We start from the raw sequence: 22,634 nt of genomic DNA on the forward strand, positions 1-22,634 counted from the left end.
TGACTGACAATGCAGCTTTTACATTGGCAGTGATTACTGCTTTAAAACACCCCAGCACAGCAAGCAGTAAGAACATTTTACATACAGACTGTCAATGCAAACCCATCTAAACACTTACTGCAGGTCATTACATCTTTTCTTCCCTAGTGAGGAAAATAAATCCCCTCAAAAACTGCATTACCCTATAAATGCCACTTGAAGATCTGACACACACTCGAACACATAGGGAAACTAACAAACTGTACAGTGCCGCAACACACCCAAGTAGAGTTAGGTCCAATAAAAGGATTCATTTCCCTACTGCCTTCTCTTTTTGTACTTATCCTCTTCCTCTTTCCCTACAACACTGCCATACATAGAACAAAGCAACTTCCAAAGAAGCATCCAGAAAACATGATCCTGTTCCACCTGGGGACTGTGTCAGCCCTTTCTCTGCAAAAAGACAAGGAAATAAGGTCTGTTGCTCTACCTCCATGAAGATAACACGGCACTTGTATGGCTCACAACAGCACTTGCAAACCATCGCCTGCTAGTAAACATACTCACCTTACAACAGCCTAGTGTAAAAAGTATCATTCACAAAGAGGAAAAAAAAACAACCTTTAAATTCTGTCTTGGCAAGTGAAAACTGGTTCCTTTCCACAACTGCCAAAAACCAGCACCTTGCTCCTGTCAAATGTATGACCTCCACTCAAGCCTCATTAAAACAAACAGAGTTAACTTGATACTCTGCAAGCTTTCCATCTCTAAAATGAACATTGACCTCTATTGTTCTGCTCCTGCAGGCAAGGTTATCTGATTTAGACAACGGCTGAGGGTGCTGCTCAGCCAACATCATTTGACATCATTTGTCAAACCGTTCTCTCAGGTAGATGCAACTTAATGGGAAATATCAGCTTCCTTTCAATTACACTGCACAAAAAGAGGCCTCTAAAAATAGATCCCTTCTGGCTCCCAGGCAAGAGCACCATCTGGTGTTCAGCTAATTGAGCCTTCAACTTGCTTTTGGATAAAGTTTATGGTATTTTATTTTTTAAAATATGTGTTTTTTAATCTTATTTTTAAACAAGCCTACTCTGCACTGGATCTGACTGCACAAAATAGACATATCAAAAGCTCTAGACCAAGCTGTGAAATAGATCTTTACTTTGTAAGAAAAAGGGGCAGCGGAACAATCAAAATAAATTGCTGCTGTTTGATATATATAACCAAAAAAACAAACACAGGAGGACACGACCTGCAATATTTTCCATTGTGTTTACAGCCCACTTGCAAACAGAAATCTTGCTTTCCCAGAGAACGCAGAAAACAAACCACTGTTCCTTCACCTACTGCCAGAAGGGTACTGCCCTATTCAAGCTCCACAACCCTTCATTCTTCTGCTGTTAACTGCTGGCTATTCTCTCCACGCAGAAGCCAAAACCCTTCCTCTTCCTCAATTGCTACAAAGCCAGAGCTTTACACTTTAACCATTTTCCCTCCTAAGAGTCTGAACTTCAGCTTACAGGCATGGGAATGCAACCCAGGTAGATTTCCTAGCTGTGATGAAAATAAATGTGGTTCTTTGTCATTCAGAAGCCACTGTGTGCCGCATTCAAGACACTGCACAGAAGTGTGTCACCACATGTGAGCCATACCTCACTAGAAACTGTATTCAACCACTAATTCGTACTGAATTCTCAGGAGCTCAGGGTTTTCATTACTTTGTGTCAGCTTTTCTCCTTCCTCCAAAATACACCTGGTTAACATTTGTTTTGATAGGAGAGCTGTGTCAACAAATCAAAATTGAAGAATGACAATAAAATTGTATTAGACTCTTCAACACCTGCAGAAAAAGCAGCTTACACAGGAAAAGCTACTTCAAAACAAACAAATGCTCTTAAGCATTACAAACTCTATTGTTGATTTTTTTCTAGCAGACAGAAGGAATTAATAGCAATTACGGTTACAAGGAAAAAAGGAACCCAAAAAAGATGACACGGTGATAAGAGATTTCAAAATGAGAAATAACAGTGCAGTTTACGCAGGCCTTGACTCCCCTGCTATTTCAAGCAGAAACAATACAAAACAACTCATTTTCTTTCAGACTTGTCACTTTTATGGCTATGCTATAATGGTTTAGTTACCCAACAAACACCATCAGCGTACCTGTTTGTGGGAGTGGTGAAGCTGAAGGACAGCAGCTGATTCCAGAAGGGGTCATTCTCAGAGATGGGCTCTGCTCCTGATAACTTCTTCAAGTACTCATTTTCTGGAAGCTCAGTGATGCTGCTGCTATTTGCTCCCATCTTTGTTATCTGGCAAATCACATTCTAAACTTTCATTTCTTTAAGGAAATAAAGAAAAGAAACATTTTAAAGTCCTTGGTACAAATAAGGAATATACAGATCTCACATGCCAACAACACTCCTATCCTGCCAGGATATCAGCTTTAATAATCATCCTCATTTTGAGAATACATAACTGCTACCAAAAACTTGGAAAAAGCAGAAGTCTTCTCACCATCCCCACCAAGAGGTAAAGCACTGTATTACAGGGTAAATTAAATAAGACAGCTTACTAAAGAAGTAAAAACAGGAGCAGATCTATCAGAAGATGCTAGGTACGTCCTAGAAGAAACTCTTGATTTGTTTCAACAAAGGTACAGCATCTGTTTGAAGTATCACTTTAACTTGTTTGCCCCATCTTCACAGAGGCCTCTGCTTCCAAAAAAGACCATCTCTGTAGCATAAAAATGAGGAAAACTAAGAAAGATGCAACCACAATCTGCAGTGTTAGCCTCCAAGACAGGTGCAATCTGAACATCCTGTATTAGGGATTTAGTGCAAATCCACACTATTCAAAGATGTCAGAAACAAAATGCTAGCACAGCCAAAGAGCAGAATATAGGAGGCTATTAGGAAATGAAGACATGTTAAATCCTACAAAAATATGGAAGAAATGCTTAGGAAAAAACAAACCATACCAATAATCCTTGAACCTCATAAGAGCCTTTAAAGCTTTTTGTAAATGAGCCCTATCTGCACCCTCTGCAGAAGCAATTTGGTCACAGTGACCACATGCACAAAGTGAAATTTTAAGTAAAATCTGCAGAGAAGCACTGAAGGATTGTAAGATGTAATCAGTTAACAGAGATTTCCAAACTTAGGCTGAGAGAGGATGAATGCATCTTACCCAAATATAAATTTTGCCACTTAAAAAGGAAAAAACTCACACAACTCCCACTGTGCATTAATTCTGAAATCAAGTCAGCTAGAGGATCAAATGGCAGAGAAATAAATGTGAATATATGAGGATATTGGAGTGTTATTTGTACGTTGAAGAAGTGAGGCTCAGGAACTGAGGTTTGGGTTGTACACAGACATCTTAGCCCTGCTGCCCCTGGATTGCAAACGTCCAGCTACTACAGAAACCGACAACACTGGGGTCCACTAAGACAATCAGAAGGCTGGAGCACCTCCCCTATCAAGAAATGTTGAGAGAATTGGGCTTGTTCAGCCTTTAACCCAGGATTTTCCCCAAACCTGACTGCAGTAACAGCCACTTTTGTACAGAAAAGCTGCTCTGCAGGTCCTCAGATCCAACCTCACCTTAGAATATAAGGCTAAGTAGACTCCTATTGCATGGCAGTAGTAAAGCCACAAGGAAAACCCACCAGACAGCCCTTTCACCTCAGAGAAATCAGTCCCAACCACACCAATAAATTACTTAGGAAAACTATTTCTTTTCCCCTCCAAATACTCTGAATACATTTATACTTCACTGGAAAAAAAGAAAAAAGAAAGAAGAAATTTATTAGCAAGTCCTTTAGTTCAATGCAATAGTATCACCACTACCCAGAACTCTTTTCTTCTCAAGAAGCTGTGAACACCCCCAAAGACTCATAACCTACTCTGCATGTAATAGAGCACAGCTCTTACAAAAGCTGTCTGGCCACAGAACATGGCCCCAGCATGCAGGAGCAGTTGCTTCACACCAAACGCAAGAAAGTGCCTTGCAAATCTGGACCTATTTCAGCATCATATAGATTGGGGGAGACATTGATCTTGAATTCACTGCCCCTTCTAAAAGACTTTGATATTAATTATTAACCATGTTTACAAGAATCTCATTTTTCCTCTTCAGGTTGAAAGCAATTCAGCAGTGCATCCAGCATCTGGTCACGACTGCATCCCATATCTTCCTGCATGCTGGAGTTGGAAGCAAAGTGGAAATGTAGGACAGCTGCATACCTTCAGGCTTCTTAGGCTGTTAAGGACTCACCTGCTTCACAGCTTCTGTTGTTTTTATCTTATTAAACTGCTTTGGTCAACCATCAGCCAGAGCTCTGCAGTGTTCCCAGCCTCTCCTTTCACATACACAAACACCTGCCATCAAAGCACAAAGGTATCTCAAACACAACAACAGCTTGTAAGCTTAACTCCAGGTAACCTGCACTGCTGAACTGGCAGCAAGCTTGTCACACCCTCTAAGCCTTCTGTTTTAATAATGTTACTGCAGTAGTTACAGCTCCACTAAGTCTCCTGCCCGACTAGAAAGGTTCGTATTTCACTAATCCACCCAGTAAAGCCAGCTTAGAGCAAAGCAGTTCCCCTTTCCACAACCATCCCTCACATAGTTGCCAGGCTGAACCTGTAGAATGCCTGCAAATAAAAGTTATACACACATACGGAGGCACAAATATCAACATACACACAGACATTCAGATGAGACATGCAAACATCCCATATAATCCTAGAATGAAACATCCTGGAAGCAGAAGATGTTACCAGAAGGTATTATTTAGCTCTAATATTTGAAGTCTGCGACCCACACAGAATATTTAATGCACTCATAGTCATTCATATCCCAGCAGTATTTGCAATCCAGCACTCTGTGGACTAAGTATCATACACAACATTCATCTGCAAAATTGAAGAGCAGAGATGGCACCCACAAGCAACAAAGTCCAAACAGACATCAGTTACACCTCAGAGATGATCTCCACCCAAGGCATCAGGTTTAACCTTCAAAATCTGCAAACTCATCCTTACTGGGCATCTCCTAATCTCCACGACAATCTCAGTGAGTCCAGGACGTTTCTTAGTGAGCAGCCTGAAAGCTGATGGCAATGGACACTGAAAACCTGAAGCAGAAGCACAGCCCTCGAGTTTGCTGTTGGGAACGTTTGCTGAATGTGCTTCATCCAGCTCTACCAGGAGAGGAAAGCTCCAGTAAGTCTGAAGCCCCACTTTGTTGGTTGTCTTTAAGAATCCCAGCCTTCTGCTCTCAGCAAAACACCTCTGCACCTCCAGGTATGCTGCAAGAGAGACCATCAGACCAAAGGCAGGAGTCACATCAGTGCTGAGCTGGGCAGGCACACACACACACTGCTTGCATCCTCACCCACCTACACAGCTCCTCACTGAGCCCATTCTGAACTGCAGCACACATCAGGGACTGCGAAGCCTCCGTGGAGTCAGAAATGTTATTTCTACTCATCAGTACACAACCATGCAGAACTTTGGGATGGGAAACGTTCCAAACAGAAACGTCTGACCAAGAAATGATAGCACCTGCTTCTTCCACTGCCTGCTGACACAAGCACATCAAGGGTCTCCACGTCTCAATGTGCCAGGCAGCTGCTGCCAGGGGGAAACTTGTTTGATAACACACACCCAAAGCTTCAAATGGAGTGACAGATCTCAAATCGATGCTGATGCTGTAAATGTGATCTGTAACAGCAGATAAACTGCAGTTACACTTAACAGTACAACCTACTGCTCACCCCTAGGAAAAGAGAAACCCAGCAAGCAGGACGTAACCTGACAATTCAATTTACAGCTTAGTTCTCCAAAGTATTTATTATCTGAAAGCAAGAGAAAGCAAGTGACAAAGCTCCATTCATCCAGATGTTTCCACCCCTGCCTGACGCGTTATGCACTCACTGTATCGCACAGCCCAGGAACAGTTTGGGGGGAGGAATCCCTGCTACATGAGATTAGTGATGCACATGCACACCATAATGAGAACTTGTGCCCCTAAGAGCAACTGCAAAAGATAATAATAATAATAATAATAAAAGAGCAGAGATGCATCAGCCATACCTCAGTGCCTTCCAAGGAATAAATGCCATCAAACCACTGCTATCAACGCTTCCCCCACCTGAGTTCCCCAAGAAACTGCTTCTGCTCATGTTCTTTCCCACAGTAATGACTCATGGTTGCACCCACAGCTTTCTTACACCCACACGGGACTGTTCCTTACCCTAATCCCGGGCAGAGCTGCCCATATATCAGCCACTCTCCATTTCTCCTCTACCCACTCCTTTTCAGGCTCCAAAACATCCTCAGTTCTGATCTCAAAGAACTGTTAAGATTACTCATCTGAGCTGTCTGCTGTTTTCTCCTGTAGACAAACAAACACAGCATCCTTTTTGTTCCTCCTGTTCTGCAGCTCATCCACGTGTCCACGCTGTTCTGCAGCAGCAGTCTGAAGCAGGCAGCTCTGCTGTGGTATGATGTGGTCCCTACCTAAGTTTGTGTCAACCTAAGAAAGGTGAAATCAGCACTCAGAGAGAAAAGACAGAAGAAAACAAGGTCTGAAGAAACATTCACAGAGTCACACTATGGCACTGGGCATCAAGAAGTGAATATGTGCCTGTGCACATGATGCGTGCTCTAAGGCAGCATTGCTGCCTTTCCACCACTGCTTTCAACAAGTCAAAACTACCCTATTTCCAAGCACCAGCCCTTGTTTTAGCATTCATTCATTCATTCATTCATTCACATAAAGATTATTTATCTTCTCTCCCCTCAGTCACTGCAACGTTACAGGAGACAAAAACTGCAGGCAGGAAGTTAGTAGGAATTCTACTGACAAACACCTTTTGTTACAAAGGTGATGAAACATCAGAACTTTCCTCCACCCTGTAAAGGTAAACAGGCACCGACAGGATCTCCAACAGCCAGGAATAAGCTTTATTACAAGAGAAAACAGAAAGCTACAGCTTTATGAAGCACACAGTTAAACAGCCTTAGGCTGCTGTGATGTCTCTCTCAATTCATCTACCCTTTACTTTTCATAAGGGGTGAGTGCAAATGAAGCCTCTGTGCAATTACTATCAGGTACAATAGGCTTCCCACTGCAGAGAACACACTTGGAAGAAATATCCATCCCCCTTGACAATGGTTATTCAGCCACCAAGCAGAATTTCTTGCTTTCAATTTGTCCTTTGCACAAAAAGACATGTGACTTAATAACTGCAAGCCCAAATGTCAGTCATTAGTGCACTAAGAACAGCCTGGGATCTTCCTTTTCATCTGGTAACGTCATTGGAAGCATCAAACCCATCCATCTTCCAGACTCGCTTGCATTATATACTACTGAATTTAACTAAGACTGCCAAGTGCTGGGAAGAGCAGCAAGGAGCTGACAGCTGCTCCAGCTGTGTGCTGCGTGGATTCCAGCCCACAGAGAGCACAAAGTAACGCCTTCCTCAGCTCTTTGCAATCCAAGCAGCAGTGACAACTTTTAATTTAAAATCGCTGGTGCAACTTCACTGCTTTTTGCTCAGAAATTACTAAAATTAGGAATTACATTACACAGTGGCTTTCAACATTAGACTCAACAACCCAGGAGACTGTCTGAACCCCTGAGCATTCAAGAAGTGCCCAGTACAAGGAAGAGTAGTGCTGTACTTCCATAGATCACAGAATGGTTGAGTCAGAAGGGCCCCCTAAAGGCCCTCAGATCCCACTCTGTGCAGTGCATAGGGACACCCACAGCTCCATCAGTGCTCAGAGCCCACCCAGCCTGACCAGCAGGGGTGGGGCAGCACTGCCTCTCTGCGCAGCCTGTGCCGGGGCCTCACCGCCCTCTGCCTGAAGAATTTCTTCTTTATATCTTATCTAAATCTCCCTTTTAGTTTGAAACCATTTCCCCTCATCCTACCACCACAGACCCTGATAATCAGTCTGTGCCTTTCTTTCTTATTCTTCCACTTTCCTTCCTCTTTGGATACTGACTGGACGATCTCAGATCTCTTTGGAGCCTTCTTTTCTCCCGGCTGAACAAACACACTGGTAAGGTGTTAGAGCTGCAGCACAGCACCATATCCCTCAGCACAAGCAATGAAAGAAGTCAAATGAAGATTAGAATTGGTATCAATGAAAGTACGCTTCAAAACCTTGAAATATTTACCACTCTTACTAAATGCCATCCTTCAGAAATAAAGAGACCAACGTGGGAAATAACCAGGAAGTTAAGTGCTACTGAGAAAACACATAGGGTGAACTGCTTTCGCATCTCTGAGCATTGCCAAAAGGACAACACAACCCTCAGTGAGAACCATGAGAACCATAGAACCATTAAGGTTGGGAGACACCTCCAAGATCCCCACAGCCATTGATCAGGTGCCACATCTCCATGGGTTTAGAGAACCCCAAGGGATGGGAACTCCCCACCTCAATTTTCCAGTGCATCACCAGCACTGTATGGAGAAGGCATTGCCCCTGATACCCAACCCGACACCCCTGGTGCAACATGAGGCTGCCACCACTCCCCCCATTGCTGTTACACGGTAGCAGAGCCCGGCCCCCAGGAGCTATAGGGAATTACGATTCTGCCCTGACCCAGCCCTTCCCCACACTAACCCACCCCACCTTGCCAACACCCATCACTACGACTGTCAGAATCGCGTGTACAACCCCTCTTTGTTACCAGCTGCACCAGCACAGAACCGCCGGCACCTCGTACCGCTCACTGCGTCCCTTAAAGGCTGTGACACCCCCTAAAGGCTGTGACACCCCTTCAAGGCTGTAACACCCCCTAAAGGCTGTGACACCCCTTAAGGGCTGTGACACCCCTTCAAGGCTGTGACACCCCTTCAAGGCTGTGACACCCCCTAAAGGCTGTGACACCCCGAGGTTCTTAGAGTCACACTGCCCCACATTGAGCGGCCACAACCCCGCGGCCTCACACTGACAGGAGCGGAGCGGACCAAGCCGGCCTCCCCCCCTCCCCACAGCGTGCCCCGGGCCCGGAGGCTTAACACAGCCGTGTTAAGGCCCAGCAGCGTTACCCGCCGCTCTGGGCCCCGCTTACCGTGACGAACCGCCGCTCCAATGCCTGCAACCGACACGCACCCACCGCCCGCCGCCACACGCAGGCGCACACGCCGCCCGCCTGCGGCCTTCCACGTCGCCAGCACTGCGGAGCTGCGCATGCGCCGACATCCAGGCCGGGAAATGTAGTCAGCTCAGAGGGAGGCCCGCGGCCTAGCGGCGCTGCCCGCCCTCCGTCTGATTTTTGACAGCGTTTTTTTGCTCTTTTTGTCGTTTATTCACAACGCGAGGCAATATTCACCCCCCTGACAGACTGGAGATTGAACGGCATTATGTCTTACCTCATACATTCTATCATTAAAAGGAACTTTATATGGTTGAAGTTGTGACAAAGATAACGGTGATCCAGCTTTACAACTATCTGTTAATCAAATCACACAAACACATTGGAAGAGATTTCAGCCTAATGTTTGTTTATTAGACAGGTATCATTTGAAACCACTGCAACAGAACGTAAAGCAGCAATTCTCTCACATCATGCCCTTGTCAGGAAAGTGGAATATTAAAGAAAAAATGAGTGAAAAATATCAAATCAAGACCTTCTATCTCCATTAATCTAAGTAAACTCACACGGCAGGCTCTACTCTTGGTACTTCTGACCATAGTATTTTATTGTCACGATGTAATTACTAGTTCTTTAACTAGGCCAAGGTTACAGTTCTCCAGTGGAAGCCTGAAGTATTGCACTCACAGCAGAACTAAGAAGCAGCACATGAAGCTAGACTTATCCACAAGCTATTTAATCTAATTTCTCGTCAATCAGATCATTATAGATGCAAAGTGGCTCCAGCGAGGAAAATAAAGAATAACTTAACATTTCATATAAGAAATTTGCTAGCTGCCATTTTAGCGGCAGAAGAGATCCTCTCCTGTAAGTGGCAAGGGGTTTTATTCAGCTGAAATGTGCAAAGAACAAAGTCTCTGTGTGAGAAAAAGCAATCCCCATTTCACATCGGGCACAAAGGAATGAAATCCATAGGAATGAATTCCTCTAATCTGCTTTCTTGTCAGACACTTCTGTTGATCCCTTGGCGGCAATTCCGTTTGCGACACCATTGCTTTCAAACTGCAAATAAAAGACAACACCTTTAAAATGAGATGTTACAAATGATCTTTATACCCAGGACAGGAATATTTGGTGATGAAAATTACTTTTGTAAGCACATACAGTGAAGACTTATGCAGAATCTGCCCTAAGAACCAAAGTGATGGAATTTCTTTAGATTTACACATGATTATTTGGGGTGGAGGATGAGGGCAAAGCTCTCAAAAGCACTGCTTTTTGATAGAAAAGATATGCTATAAATGCACAGTTTCAACACATGCAATGTTTTATCCCATTGTGAGTGGCAAAGCCAGCAGAATAGCCACTTTTTATAACATTTCATGCATCAGGTATGATTTATTATTCACTTCCTGATTTCCAATGGAACAGGCCGAATACTGTCTTCAAGCTTTTTCAGAACACAAGTGCAGTTCCTGTCTTTTTAAAGCCTCCCAGAAGCTCAATGCGAGAAACTGCTATTTCCAACCATCCCAGTACTGATAGCTCCCTTTCAGAAGTTAATAGCCACAAAAGCTTCTGTGAAAACACCCAATTTTGGTGCTGCCCACTGCTGCTCTATATAGATTCCCTCACTAGCTAAACGTATTAATCTTACCTTGTAAGATCCAAAGTCATCCCCCTTATCTCTCTGTGCAGCTGAAGGTGCCTGTGGATTCCCAGCACCACCTCCTTGCCCTTGTTTGGTGGCTGTTTCTTGCACAGCTCTCTTGGACCACACACGCTTAATGAAAGGAGCAATAACTGGATAGATGTAGGGCTCAAGGAATTTCTTGTAGACCCAGAGAAGAACTGGAATGACAATACAAGGGATGCACACCATGGCTTCCTCTTCTTCTGTGGCAAAGCTGAAAAGTAAAAAAAGAAAAGCTTACAGTTTTTGTATGCCTCTGGTTAAGAAAACAAGGAGGTCTTAAGAAATGATTGCAGTTAATATTTAAAGAAAAAGTATCTCTTAAAGGCAGATTTTTAAGTCCCAAAATGCTGATGTTATTGCCTAAGATGAGAGCAGCTGTACGTTCCAATGCTATCGAGTCCTCAGAGACAATAAGAGCAACACTCTGGGCAGTTTAGTACTAATCTTTGCTCTTTTTAGTTAATTTATCACCCCCACAGTTCAAAGTCAGAAAAACGTACTCAGAAAATCAAACCTCTTGCTTAAATTAAAAAAATATATATATTAAAAAATAAATTAAAAAAATAAAACAATCAGGACCTCGGGAGATTATGTGCTGCTTTCTTCCATCTCCACTAGACTGGGACTCACTTAACTTTGCTTAACTTTAACTCACTAAACTGAGAATCCCTTTTCTCCCAAATCCTGTGAATTTGGGAGTGATTTTCAAAAATAGCCCAATGAGCAAAGCAGAAAACCAAAAACCAAAGTGCAAGGGCAGAAAGGTGCTACTGGGAGAGGAAATGCTTAAGTAGAACCAGAACTGTCCCTTTCTGTGGTGCTGAGGTACCACATAACGCTACGCTCTGCTGCACAGTGCAACTTTGCCCTTCACATTTCTCTTTCTTGGCTGCCAACAGCTGAATTCTTATATTAAAACACAGAAAAAAAGCTTTCCACAATCCTTTCCATGAAGCTGCATAGCCTCGCTTGGGACGTTCTTTACTCTTTTCAAACTATACCAGTATAACCCCAGACAGACCCTGTGAAACAACAAAACATTGGCTTCCAGTTTACAGCTTCCAGTGACAGTTCTGCCCTCTTCCAGCATAACAGTACAGGAGCTGATGGGCAGATAGGAATCTTACACTGGTAAGACACACGTGAGGCAACCCACTAAAGCCATCTGAAAAGACTTATGCGCTCAGTGCCTGACTTCCTAGATATCAAATCTCCTGAGAAACCCTTAGGAATTATCCACCTGCTGAAGAACAACAGGCCGCCTTCCATAGACAACAGCAAGTGTCTGTGCAGTCATTTTGCACACTGACAAATGACAGCTCTGCCAGATGCAGAAGAAAGACACAGGAACTAAAACAACAGCTTTAAAATGTCTGAATATCGTTGTGAAGTTTATTCTGTGCTTTCACGTTGCCTGGCTGGGAGGCAATTCATTTCTTAGGATAAAATGCTGAAGTGGCAAAGAGTGAAATCACTACTTTGTCAGATATGCTTTTCTTTGTCTCTAAGCCCGAATGAGAGTCAGCAGAGAGAACAAGCATGACACGGCACATTTAAACGCATTTAAACTTTATCTCTCACTTTTAACTCCGTTATTATCGAGCCGTTCTCACGAAAACAAACCAAACAAAGCCTCATTAATAAAAGGGGTTTATTTCCCGCAGAACAAGGACAACCTGCTGCAGGACTCGCTCGTGCAGCGCTGCCCTGCGCTGTGTCGTTACCGGCCCATAGACCACAAGGTTCCTAGAGCCGGCCCGGTTCCGTTAAATGGCCGAACCGCCAGCGGCTGCGTTCTAGCTTTACCAGAACAAGCCAAGCTCGGCTCTAACAGGCTCTGGAACAAACAACCCCCACCTCCGTCACGAATTTCGTCCTTCTGGAGGCCGCTGCGGCCTACACCTGAGCCGGGCCGGCAGCGACACCCCGAGCGGACACGGCGCCTACCTCACCGCCCTGCTGCAACCGCACCGGAAGTGGCACTCCCCCTTACTTCCGGCGGATGTGCGTGTTGCTCCACCCAATCAGAGGCGGAGTGAGCGTCACGTGGGCCTGTCGCACGGAAGTGACGTAACATGTGTAGGCGGAGCGGGACTCGCAGCTTAATGGCCGCCGGAAGTTCCGCCATGACAGCTCGGCTGTGTCGGCAGGGACACGGCGAGGAACAGCCGAGCAACACATCAAACACCACAAAGAAAACATTTAAATTTTCCAATTTTATTTATGTACATCTGCTGGGTCCGATTTTTACTCCCGAGCCATCAGTTTTTGCTTCTTCAGCTTCTTCTGGGATATCTGAAATACAAAGAGAAGCAAACAAGGGTGAGGGTGCAGCTTTAACCATCAATACCATGGATCCCCCCATTGTGTGTCTGTGTTTATAGTATTAAATGCAATAACCCCCATGTTTATGGTATCAATGCAATGACCCCTTCACAGGGCAGCAATAAGCAATAGGCACAGCACTGCTGCTGTCTTTAGGTCGGCACTTCTGCCTTTAAATGCTGAAGGTTGCTCAGAAATAACATTTCTTTTCACGATTAAATCCAAAGGTGTCCTAAGATAAGTCATCACTGCAACCCTTCTGCATCGACACGCTGTTTAGGTCCTCAAGGTGTTAAGAACACGATGGTTTATTTCTACCTTTTTCTTTTGAGCAACTTCTTCTTCTGGTTTGGGGACGATCTGCTCCTTCTCGGTGAGGATCATCTCGATGTGGCAGGGGGAGCTCATGTAGGGGTTGATCCTGCCGTGAGCTCTGTACGTGCGACGGCGCATCTTGGGGGCCTTGTTCACCTGGATGTGCTCGATCACCAGAGAATCCACATCGAGACCCTGGGACGGTGATAAAACACATCATAAGGTTTGCATAAATCATTTCACCCAGTAATGTGAAACTGCAATCCAACCAGAACACCCAATGAAGGTACATCATGCTGATGGCTCAGGAAAACAAGCTGTTATTTCATGGTTGTTCCAAAGGTGTCCTAAGATAGTCATCAACGCCATCAAAGCTGATAAATAAAAGCAACGTGAAGCACACAGCAATGATACGAGCTGACCCTGAGTCTACTGATCTTGTTCTCTGTGGATTTTAAGAGATAGAACACTTAGAATAGGCACAAGTCAGATAACTGTCCCAGTAATACCTGAGAAAAACTACCACTCATGCTGTAACTAAACACAGCACGATTCAAACAATAAAACAAGTCTCTATGCCACGCTTTCAGCTCCAGAGCAGATCCTCATCTTGGATGTTTGAGGAGAATATAAGCCCAGTGTCACAAGAACAGGTTTCAATGAGTAACACGACCCAGCCTACCTTGAGCTCAGCATTGCTCTCTGCGTTTTTGAGCATGTGCAGCAGGAATTCTGCGCTCTTCTTGGGCCAACGTCCCTGTGTCCAGCCCCACTGCTTGGCCTGTGAGATAAACAGCTCTGGTTTAGTGCTGGCACCTGGACCCATCTGTGCCTATAACTTCCCATCACGTGCTCTTTCAATAAGATTGCTCAGAATATAAGTTTCTTTTCACAGTGAATCCAAAGGTGTCCTAAGAAAAGTCATCATAGCAATCTCAACCAACAGCTCTCCCACTCAGATTATCACCATATTTCCTCTCTAACGTGAGGTGTACCCTAAGCACCCATCCCATGTTTCCTATCTCCATCCTCACCTGGGCACATCGACCAACTCCTCCGTTGTAGCGACGGAAGGGAACACACTGCTTCTTCAGGGTCACATCCTTCAGGTACTTGGTGGCCTTGCGGATGTGCATGCCCTTGATGGCCTGGGCAGTCTCACGAGTGTTCTAAAACACACAGCGATAGCTCCTTGTAATGCTTCTTCCCAAATTACAATGGGAGTTGTGACAGGACAAGGGGAAATGGTTTCATGATAAAGCAGATGAGAGTTGAACTGGATATAAGGAAAAAGTCCTTTAGAATAAAGGCAGTGAGCACCAACACAGGCTGCCCAGAGCTGGTGGGTGCAGTTGTTGCAGGTGCCCCTGTTTGATCACACGGCCATTAAGGTCCCCTTCAATTCAAACCATTGTAAGATTCTATAACTTAAAGCCACTTGTCAAGAGGAACAAGGTGTCCCTCTTTCTTGGAGCAACCACCTGTCCTTTCCTTTGACAATTTACTTTCTGCTATAAATTCAGTCCAAAAGAAGCACTCAAAACTAAAAAACCCACAAAGGAAAGTAACTGACAATCCTTCTCTTTGCTATCTACTTCTACAGTTCTTATCCTGATCCCTATTACTGAGCTTGCAGCTAGCTCCACTATCACCCTCCTTGTTTTTCACACCACGACTACAGCTGCTCAATCAGAAACATGAGTGCTTATATTTATCACAGCTCCCTTTTTGGCCACTATTCCAAAAAAACAGGAGCCTGGGCGATCAATGCCTGTTCAACTGTCTGATACGGAATCTCACAGATAGCCCTCACAAGAGCACAAGTTATACATACAAGCTAGAAAACCCAATGCTTATATAAAGGAATTGAAGAAAAACAGCAGGGATAAGGTATCAGTGCTTCAGGTACTCTGTGTTCAGCATATTACTAGAACAAAAAAAGCAAAGCTAAATCAACAAAACTGCTTTTCACCTCCATAACGTAACACTAATGTGGAACTACATGCAGGCCATAACCTGCGCCATCACACTATTTTAGTAAAAGCTATTTCCTTCAAAAATGAGCATTTGGTGTCATGCCCACTCACATACCTTGAAGTGCACGCGCAGGTTGGAGCCCCTGGACTTGCATGCTGCGAAGGGAAAAGGTAAAAGGCATGAGATGATCGTCCTGCTGCAGCACTATGGGGAGGTATGGGGAGGCACAGCACTCACACTTGGTGGGGTTCTCCGGATCCAGCGAGTAGCGCACCATCTTTGGAGCTCAGCTGCAGGAAAAGAGAAGACAAATATCGTTAAGATAGGCATTAGGCGGACAGTGCAGCTCCCGGCCGAGCCCAACCCCGAGCAGCCGCTCAGAGCTTACATTTCTTTTCACAGCTCAACTCAAAGGTGTCCTAAGAGAGTCATCATCGCAGCCACGGCCTGCATCGGCGCGGCCCCACGGCCTGCATCGGCGCGGCCCCACGGCCCTCTGTGGCCCCATCCCCACTCTCCGCCATCGCCAACCCCGCCGATACCGAGAGCACGGACCGAGCCCGCTCCCCTCCCCGCCTCCCCGTGTCATCCCGAGGCGGGATGGGGCAGGATGGACGCGGATTGCAGCAGCCCCCCGGCCGACACGGCTGCTCACCTCGGCGCGGCGGCGGAAGAGGAAGGACGGGAGCGGGAAAGGGCGGGGAGTGAGCGAGCTCTCGCGAGAGTTCACGGGAGGCGGGACTGAGGGGGGAGGCGGGAGGAAGGAGTTGGGTTGTGCCTAGGACGCGTCCAGCCTGGCCGTAATGGCTGCAGCCATGGGGCACCCACAGCCGCCTTGGGCAGCATGTCCAGTGCCTCACCAGCCTCTGGGTGCAAAAATTCCCCCTAAGATCCAACCTGAACCTGCCCTGTCTCAGTTTAAATCCATTCTCCCTCATCCTATCGCTGCCCGCCCCCTCCTGTCTATCCGCTCCCTTCAGGTACCAGTAGGCCGCAGTGATGTCTCCCCACAGCTTTCTCCTCCCCATGCTGAACAATCCCAGCTCCTCAACCTTCCCTCAGTGCTATGAACCCTCAGCTGAAAGCCAGCGCTGTCTGCAGGGCAGTGAAGCCAGCAGCAAGTCCAAAGGCTGCAGCTAGGTGGCAATCCAGGACGAGGATAAGAGAGGACACGAGATGCTTCTTTATTTCTTACCAGAGATAGCCGTGTTAAAAATAGGTATGTCAAAGATTTTACTTGTTAATAGAAAAGGTGTTTGTCATTTCAGGCTGCTTTTGAAAGTAGAACTGGTTGGGAAATTTGGCTAAACAGCTCTGCAGTAAAACTGAAATATCTTCTGAAGGTGGTACCCAGTTACAACAGAACCAGCATGAAAAGCATGGGTGGGAAAAAGGAAAACACCTTCTGCATGGCCATTAGTCTGTGTCCAGGCATCTCCTGGTGAGGGGAAGGAACAAATCTGCACTTAGAGGAAGCAGAGCAGAGCAAGAACTACTGCCTGTGTAAATGACTGCTGGGCTATTTCTGGATCTCTTGTTTGGTGCTAATAAACCCCAAAGCTTTGAAGCTAGGATTTCACCCAGATGGGAAGAGGAAAATATTTGAACTATCACAAATATTTACATGGATGGAAACTGTAGAGCTGTAATTGTAACTGCAGCTCTCCGTTCACCTGCCTTAAAAGGTGCCTTTCCCTTTGCTGTCAAGGGAAAGCTTTCTGTGTGTCTCCAAGCAACTTGTCAAGCACCAGCCTGCAAGCAAGGAAACATTACAGCACTGATGGGACATGTTAAGATATTAGTCCTTCGTTTTATACATGATGGTCGTGTGGGGAAGAAAGGAGATAGTAGCCCATGCTCTCAGGAGCATGCTTGCTTCTGGCGTGGAATGATTTTCACCAATTAGCACTTCCATCATCATGCATGGGATCAGAAGCTGCCCAGCACCTCAGTGCACGCAATAATAGTGGTAATGTGACGGAGGATTTGCAGTGTCAAAACACTCATAACATTCCTCAGTCGTGCATTACTGGAGATAAATAACAAATAAAAGTGTCCTCTCTGGAGTCCCATGACTTTGAGAAGCAAGACAAATGGAAAAATATTATAGAGATTAGTTCCAACACTTTCTTGCTGATTTAGTTTCCTGTGGAATAGGAATGGTAATATTTCCAAGTCGCCAGATGTAATCAAAGTGAGCAAAAGTTAAGCACTTAAGTCCAAAATCATGTTCCTTGAAACTCCTGAATTGGGGACAGCTGTCTCCTAATCCTCCTGGAATTGAAACCCAATAGGATTTAACCTTAAACTCCCCTGGTGCCATCTCTCTTAGCTCTCCTGTCTATACCATGCAGCCCTGGGGACTCAGCCTTGCTCAGGAGTTGTTCAGTGCACAGATCCAACTGTTCCTCTGCTTTGTGCTTTGGAAGCATTCCACCAGGAAGGGCGGCTGCAGAGAGGAGTAGGGTCCAGCAGCTTAACCCATGGCACAGCAACCACGGAGCACTTCCAGGATGTGAAGGAACCAGACTGGGTTCAAAGCATGTCCTAACCATGAGGCCATTCTGTGTCCCACTGCAGGTCTTCCGCAATGTGGTGTGTTGGCTTCACACCTCCTGTGGGGCACCCACTGACCTGCCATGGAGCAGCTGGCAGAGAGCACGTGGGTACAGCAGTGTAGCATCATAGAAGTCCCACTGTGGATAATAGCTGTGAATGAAGAAACAGCTTTATCAGCCCTACAGGAACCACCAAGCCAAACATCATCCTCATCAGCAGCCACTCACCTCCCATGGCAGCCAAATCCCCCCTGTCCAAAGGGAGAGGTGAGCTCCAAGACTGGCAGAGTTGGAGCCAGAGGCATGGCACTGCTGTGCCAAACAGATTGCTTCCAGCCATAGGGGCACACCAAATTACCAAGCAGTGCAGGAGAGGCTGTGCTAACAGCCCTGTGACAGATAGCTCCATTGGGGCTGATTGGTAGAGCTTAACTCCATCTCACTAAAACCCACCATGCGTCCCTGTGCTGTAAGAGGGTTTTCTGACCTGTTCTTTGCACAGGAAGGAATCTAATTCCTCATACTTGTAGCTTTCTTGGCATTTCTTTTACAGCTGCAGCTTTTAGAGTCCAAAGGTTATGTGGGGATATTAGCTGTCATTCACAAAATTACATACAAATGTGTTGCTTGCCCTTAATGGTTAAGCAGAAAAAAGCTGAAGACAAAATTGAAAGCAGCCTGAATACTGGAGCTGGAGACATGGAAAGCTTTCAAGTCTTTCTCAACTGCCTGTACCTTTATCCTCCTGGCCAGCCCCTGGGTAAAGAATTTCCTCCTCCCATCTCACCTATATCTCAGTTTTAAACCATTCCCTCTTGTCATATCACTGTCAGGCTGTGTAAAAACGTCCAGGACATTTTCTTACCCAGGAGCAAGAGCTGCAGGCCTGTAAATGGAGGAAAATGCATCTCCACAGCATGGCCTGACCACCATCAGCAGGACAGCACCTTGCAGGTCTTTGTTCTGCATCATTCACTGTGTCCATCTTGACTGTGGATGTGTTTCAAAGATTTCAAAGAAGAGCTTCTTCCGTGGGAAGCCAAAAGTTCCTTAAACAGACACCTGTTTAAAAGGACAGCTCAGCTGCACCATCTGCTTATTTCTGCTGTGTATACACCATGCCCTGTCCAAGGCTGAGAAAACAGTGGAGGGAGCACAGTGTTATGACAGCAGAGTGCCTGTCCCCACCGTCACTGCTGCTGAGGTGTGACGCACTGGGCTCTGTCCCTGTGCTGCTGGTGATGGGCCAGGAGTGTGGTCAAGACACACACAGCAATCAATGACACTGTGCCAATCAATGACACTGCAATGCTCAGCAATTGTTTGGCTTATTGTCCCAGACTGATGAGTTCATCCCCCCTCTGCAAGCCCAGAGAGGGGAATGACAAGGAAAGCAAACTCCAACGTGACGGAATAACCTTGTTGCTGAAGGTGGTGTTTGTTCAGTGCATCTTCTGCCAGCAAAGCGTTTACGCATGTTGTCCGAGGGCTGTGACTACTTGTTTTTGGCTCTAATTTAATAACCCTGGAATCAGCAGTATTGCCCACAGTCTGTGCCCAAAGTTAAGGCATACATTAAAATAGGGAAAATTCTCTTTGAACATGAGATAATTTTTATTTATTAATTTATTTTTCTGTGGGGATAGCAGAACACTGGAGCAGGTTGCCCAGAGAGGCTGAGGAGCCTCCATCCTTGCAGATACACAATGAACAACTGGACTGTGTCCTGGCTGATCAGCTCTACCCACCCTGCTTGGGCAGCGGAGCTCCTCTGGGCCATGCCCCCTTCCAACCTCAGCTTTCTGTGATTTCTGAGTCCTGTTCAGCACTTCTGAAGCTATGTGTTCTGTGTGGCCCCCAAATCCATCCACTCTTGCATCTCTATCCACTCTTTGGTTACTTCTCCCAGCCAACATATTCTCCTCTGTTATCTGCTCATTCTGCTTCATTTGGAGCTCCTCTGGACCAGCTGATGGACTGCAGCTGAGCCCATTTTTTCAGGCAGCACCAGGGCAGACCCTGCCCTCCCAGGCAGGACCCAAATTTGTCAACCATCCCTGCAGCCTTCTCCATTCTGACCTAAGGTGAGATCCACCCAGGCCCTGGGAGGGGAGCCATGGATATCACCTCTGCAACAGTTTCAGACAGCAGACAGGTCCATGGTCAGAGCTGCTGCCTTGAACTTCCATTCCTTTCTCCCCAGACACTGATAATGTCCTCAGCAACCCCTCCAGCATCCCCAGTTTTATCATGCTGATGTGTTTTTCTGCATTCCTTCTTTCTTGTTCATATTGCCGCAGATTTCCCAACCTTCTGCTCTGACAACAGCACTGTCTTCCTTCCTGCAGCACTCAGTTATCCCCACTTTGATCCTAAATGTCACCTCTGAGTTCATCCCTCCCTCCTCAGTTCCTCCCTCTGCCTCCCCCTCCCCTTTTCCACCAGCCATGCCATAAGCCCCCTCATTCACAGCCTTCCCTATCTGTCCACGTTCCCTAATCCCACAGCCGAGCCCCCTCCCCCTCTCCATCCTTTCCAAGTGGGTTTTTCTCCACGGCCTCATCACATGCTGCTGCTCGGGAAGGTCATATGATGGGTCGGAAGCACAGGGCAAGGCAGTGGCTGGCAGCCTGGGTAGCACACCTCAGTCCCACCACCCCGTGACTCAGCTGGGCTAGAGGCACAGCCTCTGTTTTGCCTATAGCAAGACCTTGTCTGTCTGCTGGCCTCGGGCCTTGGTGGGTATCAGCACCCTATGTACATCACAGGCAGGAGCACAAAGACAAAGCAGCACGGAGTGCCCTGAGCTTTTCTTAATTAATTACAGAGCCACTCATTCTTCCTAATAAGATCCGCATGCTCCAGAAACATAATAAATGGGAGAAGTTGGGCAATTAGGAGTAAATGGCCGGAGGGGGAAGCAGAGCCTTGTGGCGAGCAGCGCAAGCAGGGACATCTCATTCATCCCTGTGTTCCTATTGCACATGGACATCTCTTTCATCCCCTATTGCACATGCTGCAAATGTGTGGGCTAGGTGCTGTTAGCCCTTCATTGATGAGTAATGCTGGGCTTGAGGATGGGTTCTCATAGCAAAATGTACAAGCTGATGAAAAACAACATGAATAATATTTTTGCTATGATAAGAAAGCAGGAGACACTATGTATCACTAGATCAGGGTTTTTCCATCCTAGGCAGTGCTAAATGCTGCTACCATCCAGGCTGCAAAAGCTCAGAGGGGAAATGCACAGCACTGGTGCTACTTGCTGCTCTGCCCCAAAATTGGCACACTGCTTCTGCAAAACAAGAGATCGTGTGTGCAACGTTTTGTGATTTACGATACCAGCCATTCCCTTCCCAGTAGAAATCACAGAAAACGCTGTCAAAAAAAACCCTCTCAAACATCAGGCAGGACCACAGATAGAGGGGTAATGTGCACAGGTTGTCACACCAGCTAAAAGAAATCAGGGATGTGCAACAGTGAAGGGGTGCGAGTTAGCAGTAATGATGCTGAGAATGAAGGCTGTTTCTACCAGGCTTTGTTTACTAACTAGCCCCTCTTCTTTCTTGCTGGCACAGGGAAGCTTGGGGAACCTCTTTTTTGGTGGCTACAGGAGCATTAAGGCAGGTGTAGCACTGGGTGCTCAGCTCTGCAGGATGCCCTGAGCTATTCCTCCAACCCCCAGCTAAAAAGAGGACCTCATAAAGGAGCAAACATCTCCCTTGGCCAAACACAGCCCCACTGCACTGCCAATGGGCATGGATCCAAAGCCAGCTCAAGCCCAAACACGCTTAGCATTCATATGGCTTGGGTGGAAAATAAGTGCTTGGGAAGGGCATGAGAAGAGAGAAATTCCACCTAATTCCTAAAACCTAAATGATAGGATTGGTAAGGTTGGAAAAGATCACCAAGATCATCCTGTCCGACTCCAACCCATCCTTGCTCAGTAAGCAGTACAAGTGGCCAAGAAGAAGAGTTTGGCCACGGGGAAGTGCTGTCCAGAAGCAGGAATGGGGATGTGCTATGGGGAGGTGGCTAGAATCAATGGGGACGTGCCATGGGGAAGGTCCAGGATCAATGGGGACGTGCCATGGGGAAGTGTCTGGAATCAATGAGGAATGAATGGGGATGTGCCACAGGGAAGGACTGGGGTCAATGGGGATGTGCCATACGGAAGGGTCTGGGATAAATGGGAATGTGTTGTAGAGCGATGGCTTGAATCAGTGGGGTGTGCCATAGGTAAAGGCTGGGATCAAAGCCCCTCACAGCTCTAGGGGTGGCTGGAGGCAGGTACAAGCCGTTCCGAAACAGCTGGTAACATGAGCAAGACTTAGCTTCAAGGAGGAATGTGGGGATTTACTCCTCAAGGCCCACCGTGTCCGCCAGGACTACAGCCCAAACACTGCAGCCACAGAGCATGTGCTTGATAAGAACCCAGCAACAGATGCCAGCGGATTTACTGTGGGCCAGGAGGCCCCGTGCAGGTCTGCAGGCTGCTGGCAGGGTCAGCTGTAAATATTCCCTCACAATCAAAGGCATTCATCGAAGGATTACATGCTGGGGACTTTGTGGTAAAGTAAATTTGCAGCTAGCAGGACCATTAATAGTCAAGCAGTATAGTGGCTCGCTGGCTGCCATTGATTTTTCCCCAGTCA

The 22,634-nt window shown here is 46.3% G+C and overlaps 3 protein-coding genes and 4 non-coding genes across 26 annotated transcripts in view; all 7 read right to left on the reverse strand.

Moving 5' to 3' along the window:
- DYM (dymeclin) overlaps positions 1 to 9,152 on the reverse strand; it is a 121,880-nt gene extending 112,728 nt beyond the window's left edge. For 3 of the 14 annotated variants that reach the window (XR_014939514.1, XM_015887209.2, XM_015887206.2), the window contains exons 1-3: positions 9,085 to 9,152; positions 4,264 to 4,367; positions 2,149 to 2,326 (exon numbers count right to left, since the gene is read on the reverse strand). Coding sequence is in view for 11 of the 14 variants with exons in the window: in XM_015887209.2 (XP_015742695.2) it covers positions 2,149 to 2,288 (140 nt within the window). In the remaining 3 variants the exon portion in view is untranslated. Of the gene's footprint in view, positions 1 to 1,637; positions 1,767 to 2,148; positions 2,327 to 4,263; positions 4,368 to 4,692; positions 4,717 to 4,769; positions 5,047 to 5,389; positions 5,613 to 9,084 lie in introns of those variants that run through there. The other 11 variants (XM_085529303.1, XM_085529299.1, XM_085529306.1 and 8 more) reach the window with 9 other exon arrangements.
- A 348-nt stretch (positions 9,153 to 9,500) lies between these two features.
- Positions 9,501 to 12,782, reverse strand: CZH18orf32 (chromosome Z C18orf32 homolog). Of its 4 annotated transcripts, none has more exons than XM_015887212.3 (3): positions 12,752 to 12,782; positions 10,766 to 11,015; positions 9,501 to 10,170 (listed from the first exon to the last, which is right to left on the reverse strand). In XM_015887212.3, exons 2-3 carry the CDS (start codon positions 10,988 to 10,990, stop codon positions 10,096 to 10,098), a joined length of 300 nt encoding a protein of 99 aa, XP_015742698.1. In that variant the 5' UTR covers positions 10,991 to 11,015; positions 12,752 to 12,782; the 3' UTR covers positions 9,501 to 10,095. The 4 variants fall into 4 exon arrangements, with proteins under 4 accessions (XP_015742698.1, XP_015742699.1, XP_085385445.1 ...); XM_015887213.3 differs by having other exon boundaries at positions 12,662 to 12,782; XM_085529319.1 differs by having other exon boundaries at positions 12,481 to 12,782.
- Positions 12,783 to 13,005: 223 nt separating this feature from the next.
- RPL17 (ribosomal protein L17) lies at positions 13,006 to 16,120 on the reverse strand. Of its 4 annotated transcripts, none has more exons than XM_015887210.3 (7): positions 16,077 to 16,120; positions 15,659 to 15,711; positions 15,536 to 15,576; positions 14,479 to 14,613; positions 14,127 to 14,225; positions 13,448 to 13,639; positions 13,006 to 13,099 (listed from the first exon to the last, which is right to left on the reverse strand). In XM_015887210.3, the coding sequence occupies exons 2-7, from the start codon at positions 15,696 to 15,698 to the stop codon at positions 13,052 to 13,054; spliced, it is 555 nt and encodes a 184-aa protein (XP_015742696.1). In that variant the 5' UTR covers positions 15,699 to 15,711; positions 16,077 to 16,120; the 3' UTR covers positions 13,006 to 13,051. The 4 variants fall into 4 exon arrangements, with proteins under 4 accessions (XP_015742696.1, XP_085385442.1, XP_085385440.1 ...); XM_085529316.1 differs by having other exon boundaries at positions 15,977 to 16,097; XM_085529314.1 differs by having other exon boundaries at positions 15,964 to 16,097.
- On the reverse strand, positions 13,315 to 13,383 carry LOC116652566 (small nucleolar RNA SNORD58). The gene has a single exon (XR_004305726.1). It is a non-coding gene; the product is annotated as a small nucleolar RNA SNORD58 (small nucleolar RNA).
- Positions 13,744 to 13,812, reverse strand: LOC116652567 (small nucleolar RNA SNORD58). Its single transcript, XR_004305727.2, has one exon. It is a non-coding gene; the product is annotated as a small nucleolar RNA SNORD58 (small nucleolar RNA).
- LOC116652565 (small nucleolar RNA SNORD58) lies at positions 14,310 to 14,377 on the reverse strand. Its single transcript, XR_004305725.1, has one exon. It is a non-coding gene; the product is annotated as a small nucleolar RNA SNORD58 (small nucleolar RNA).
- Positions 15,794 to 15,861, reverse strand: LOC116652568 (small nucleolar RNA SNORD58). The gene has a single exon (XR_004305728.1). It is a non-coding gene; the product is annotated as a small nucleolar RNA SNORD58 (small nucleolar RNA).
- Positions 16,121 to 22,634: the final 6,514 nt, after the last annotated feature.

This window comes from Coturnix japonica, chromosome Z (assembly GCF_054131305.1).
Source record: "Coturnix japonica strain WE chromosome Z, WE-NBRP24, whole genome shotgun sequence".
NCBI classification, from domain to species: domain Eukaryota; kingdom Metazoa; phylum Chordata; class Aves; order Galliformes; family Phasianidae; genus Coturnix; species Coturnix japonica.

Bases quoted from the DNA above. Each gene is read 5' to 3' on its own strand.
- CZH18orf32 (XM_015887212.3), bottom strand. From the start codon at position 10,990: ATGGTGTGCATCCCTTGTATTGTCATTCCAGTTCTTCTCTGGGTCTAC. The intron at 10,171-10,765 runs GTAAGATTAATA...TTTTATTTGCAG, and splicing joins ATGACTTTGGATCTTACAAG to TTTGAAAGCAATGGTGTCGC.
- RPL17 (XM_015887210.3), bottom strand. From the start codon at position 15,698: ATGGTGCGCTACTCGCTGGATCCGGAGAACCCCACCAAGT. The intron at 15,577-15,658 runs GTGAGTGCTGTG...TTCCCTTCGCAG, and splicing joins TCCGGAGAACCCCACCAAGT to CATGCAAGTCCAGGGGCTCC. The intron at 13,100-13,447 runs GTAGAAATAAAC...TTTGTATTTCAG, and splicing joins AAGTTGCTCAAAAGAAAAAG to ATATCCCAGAAGAAGCTGAA.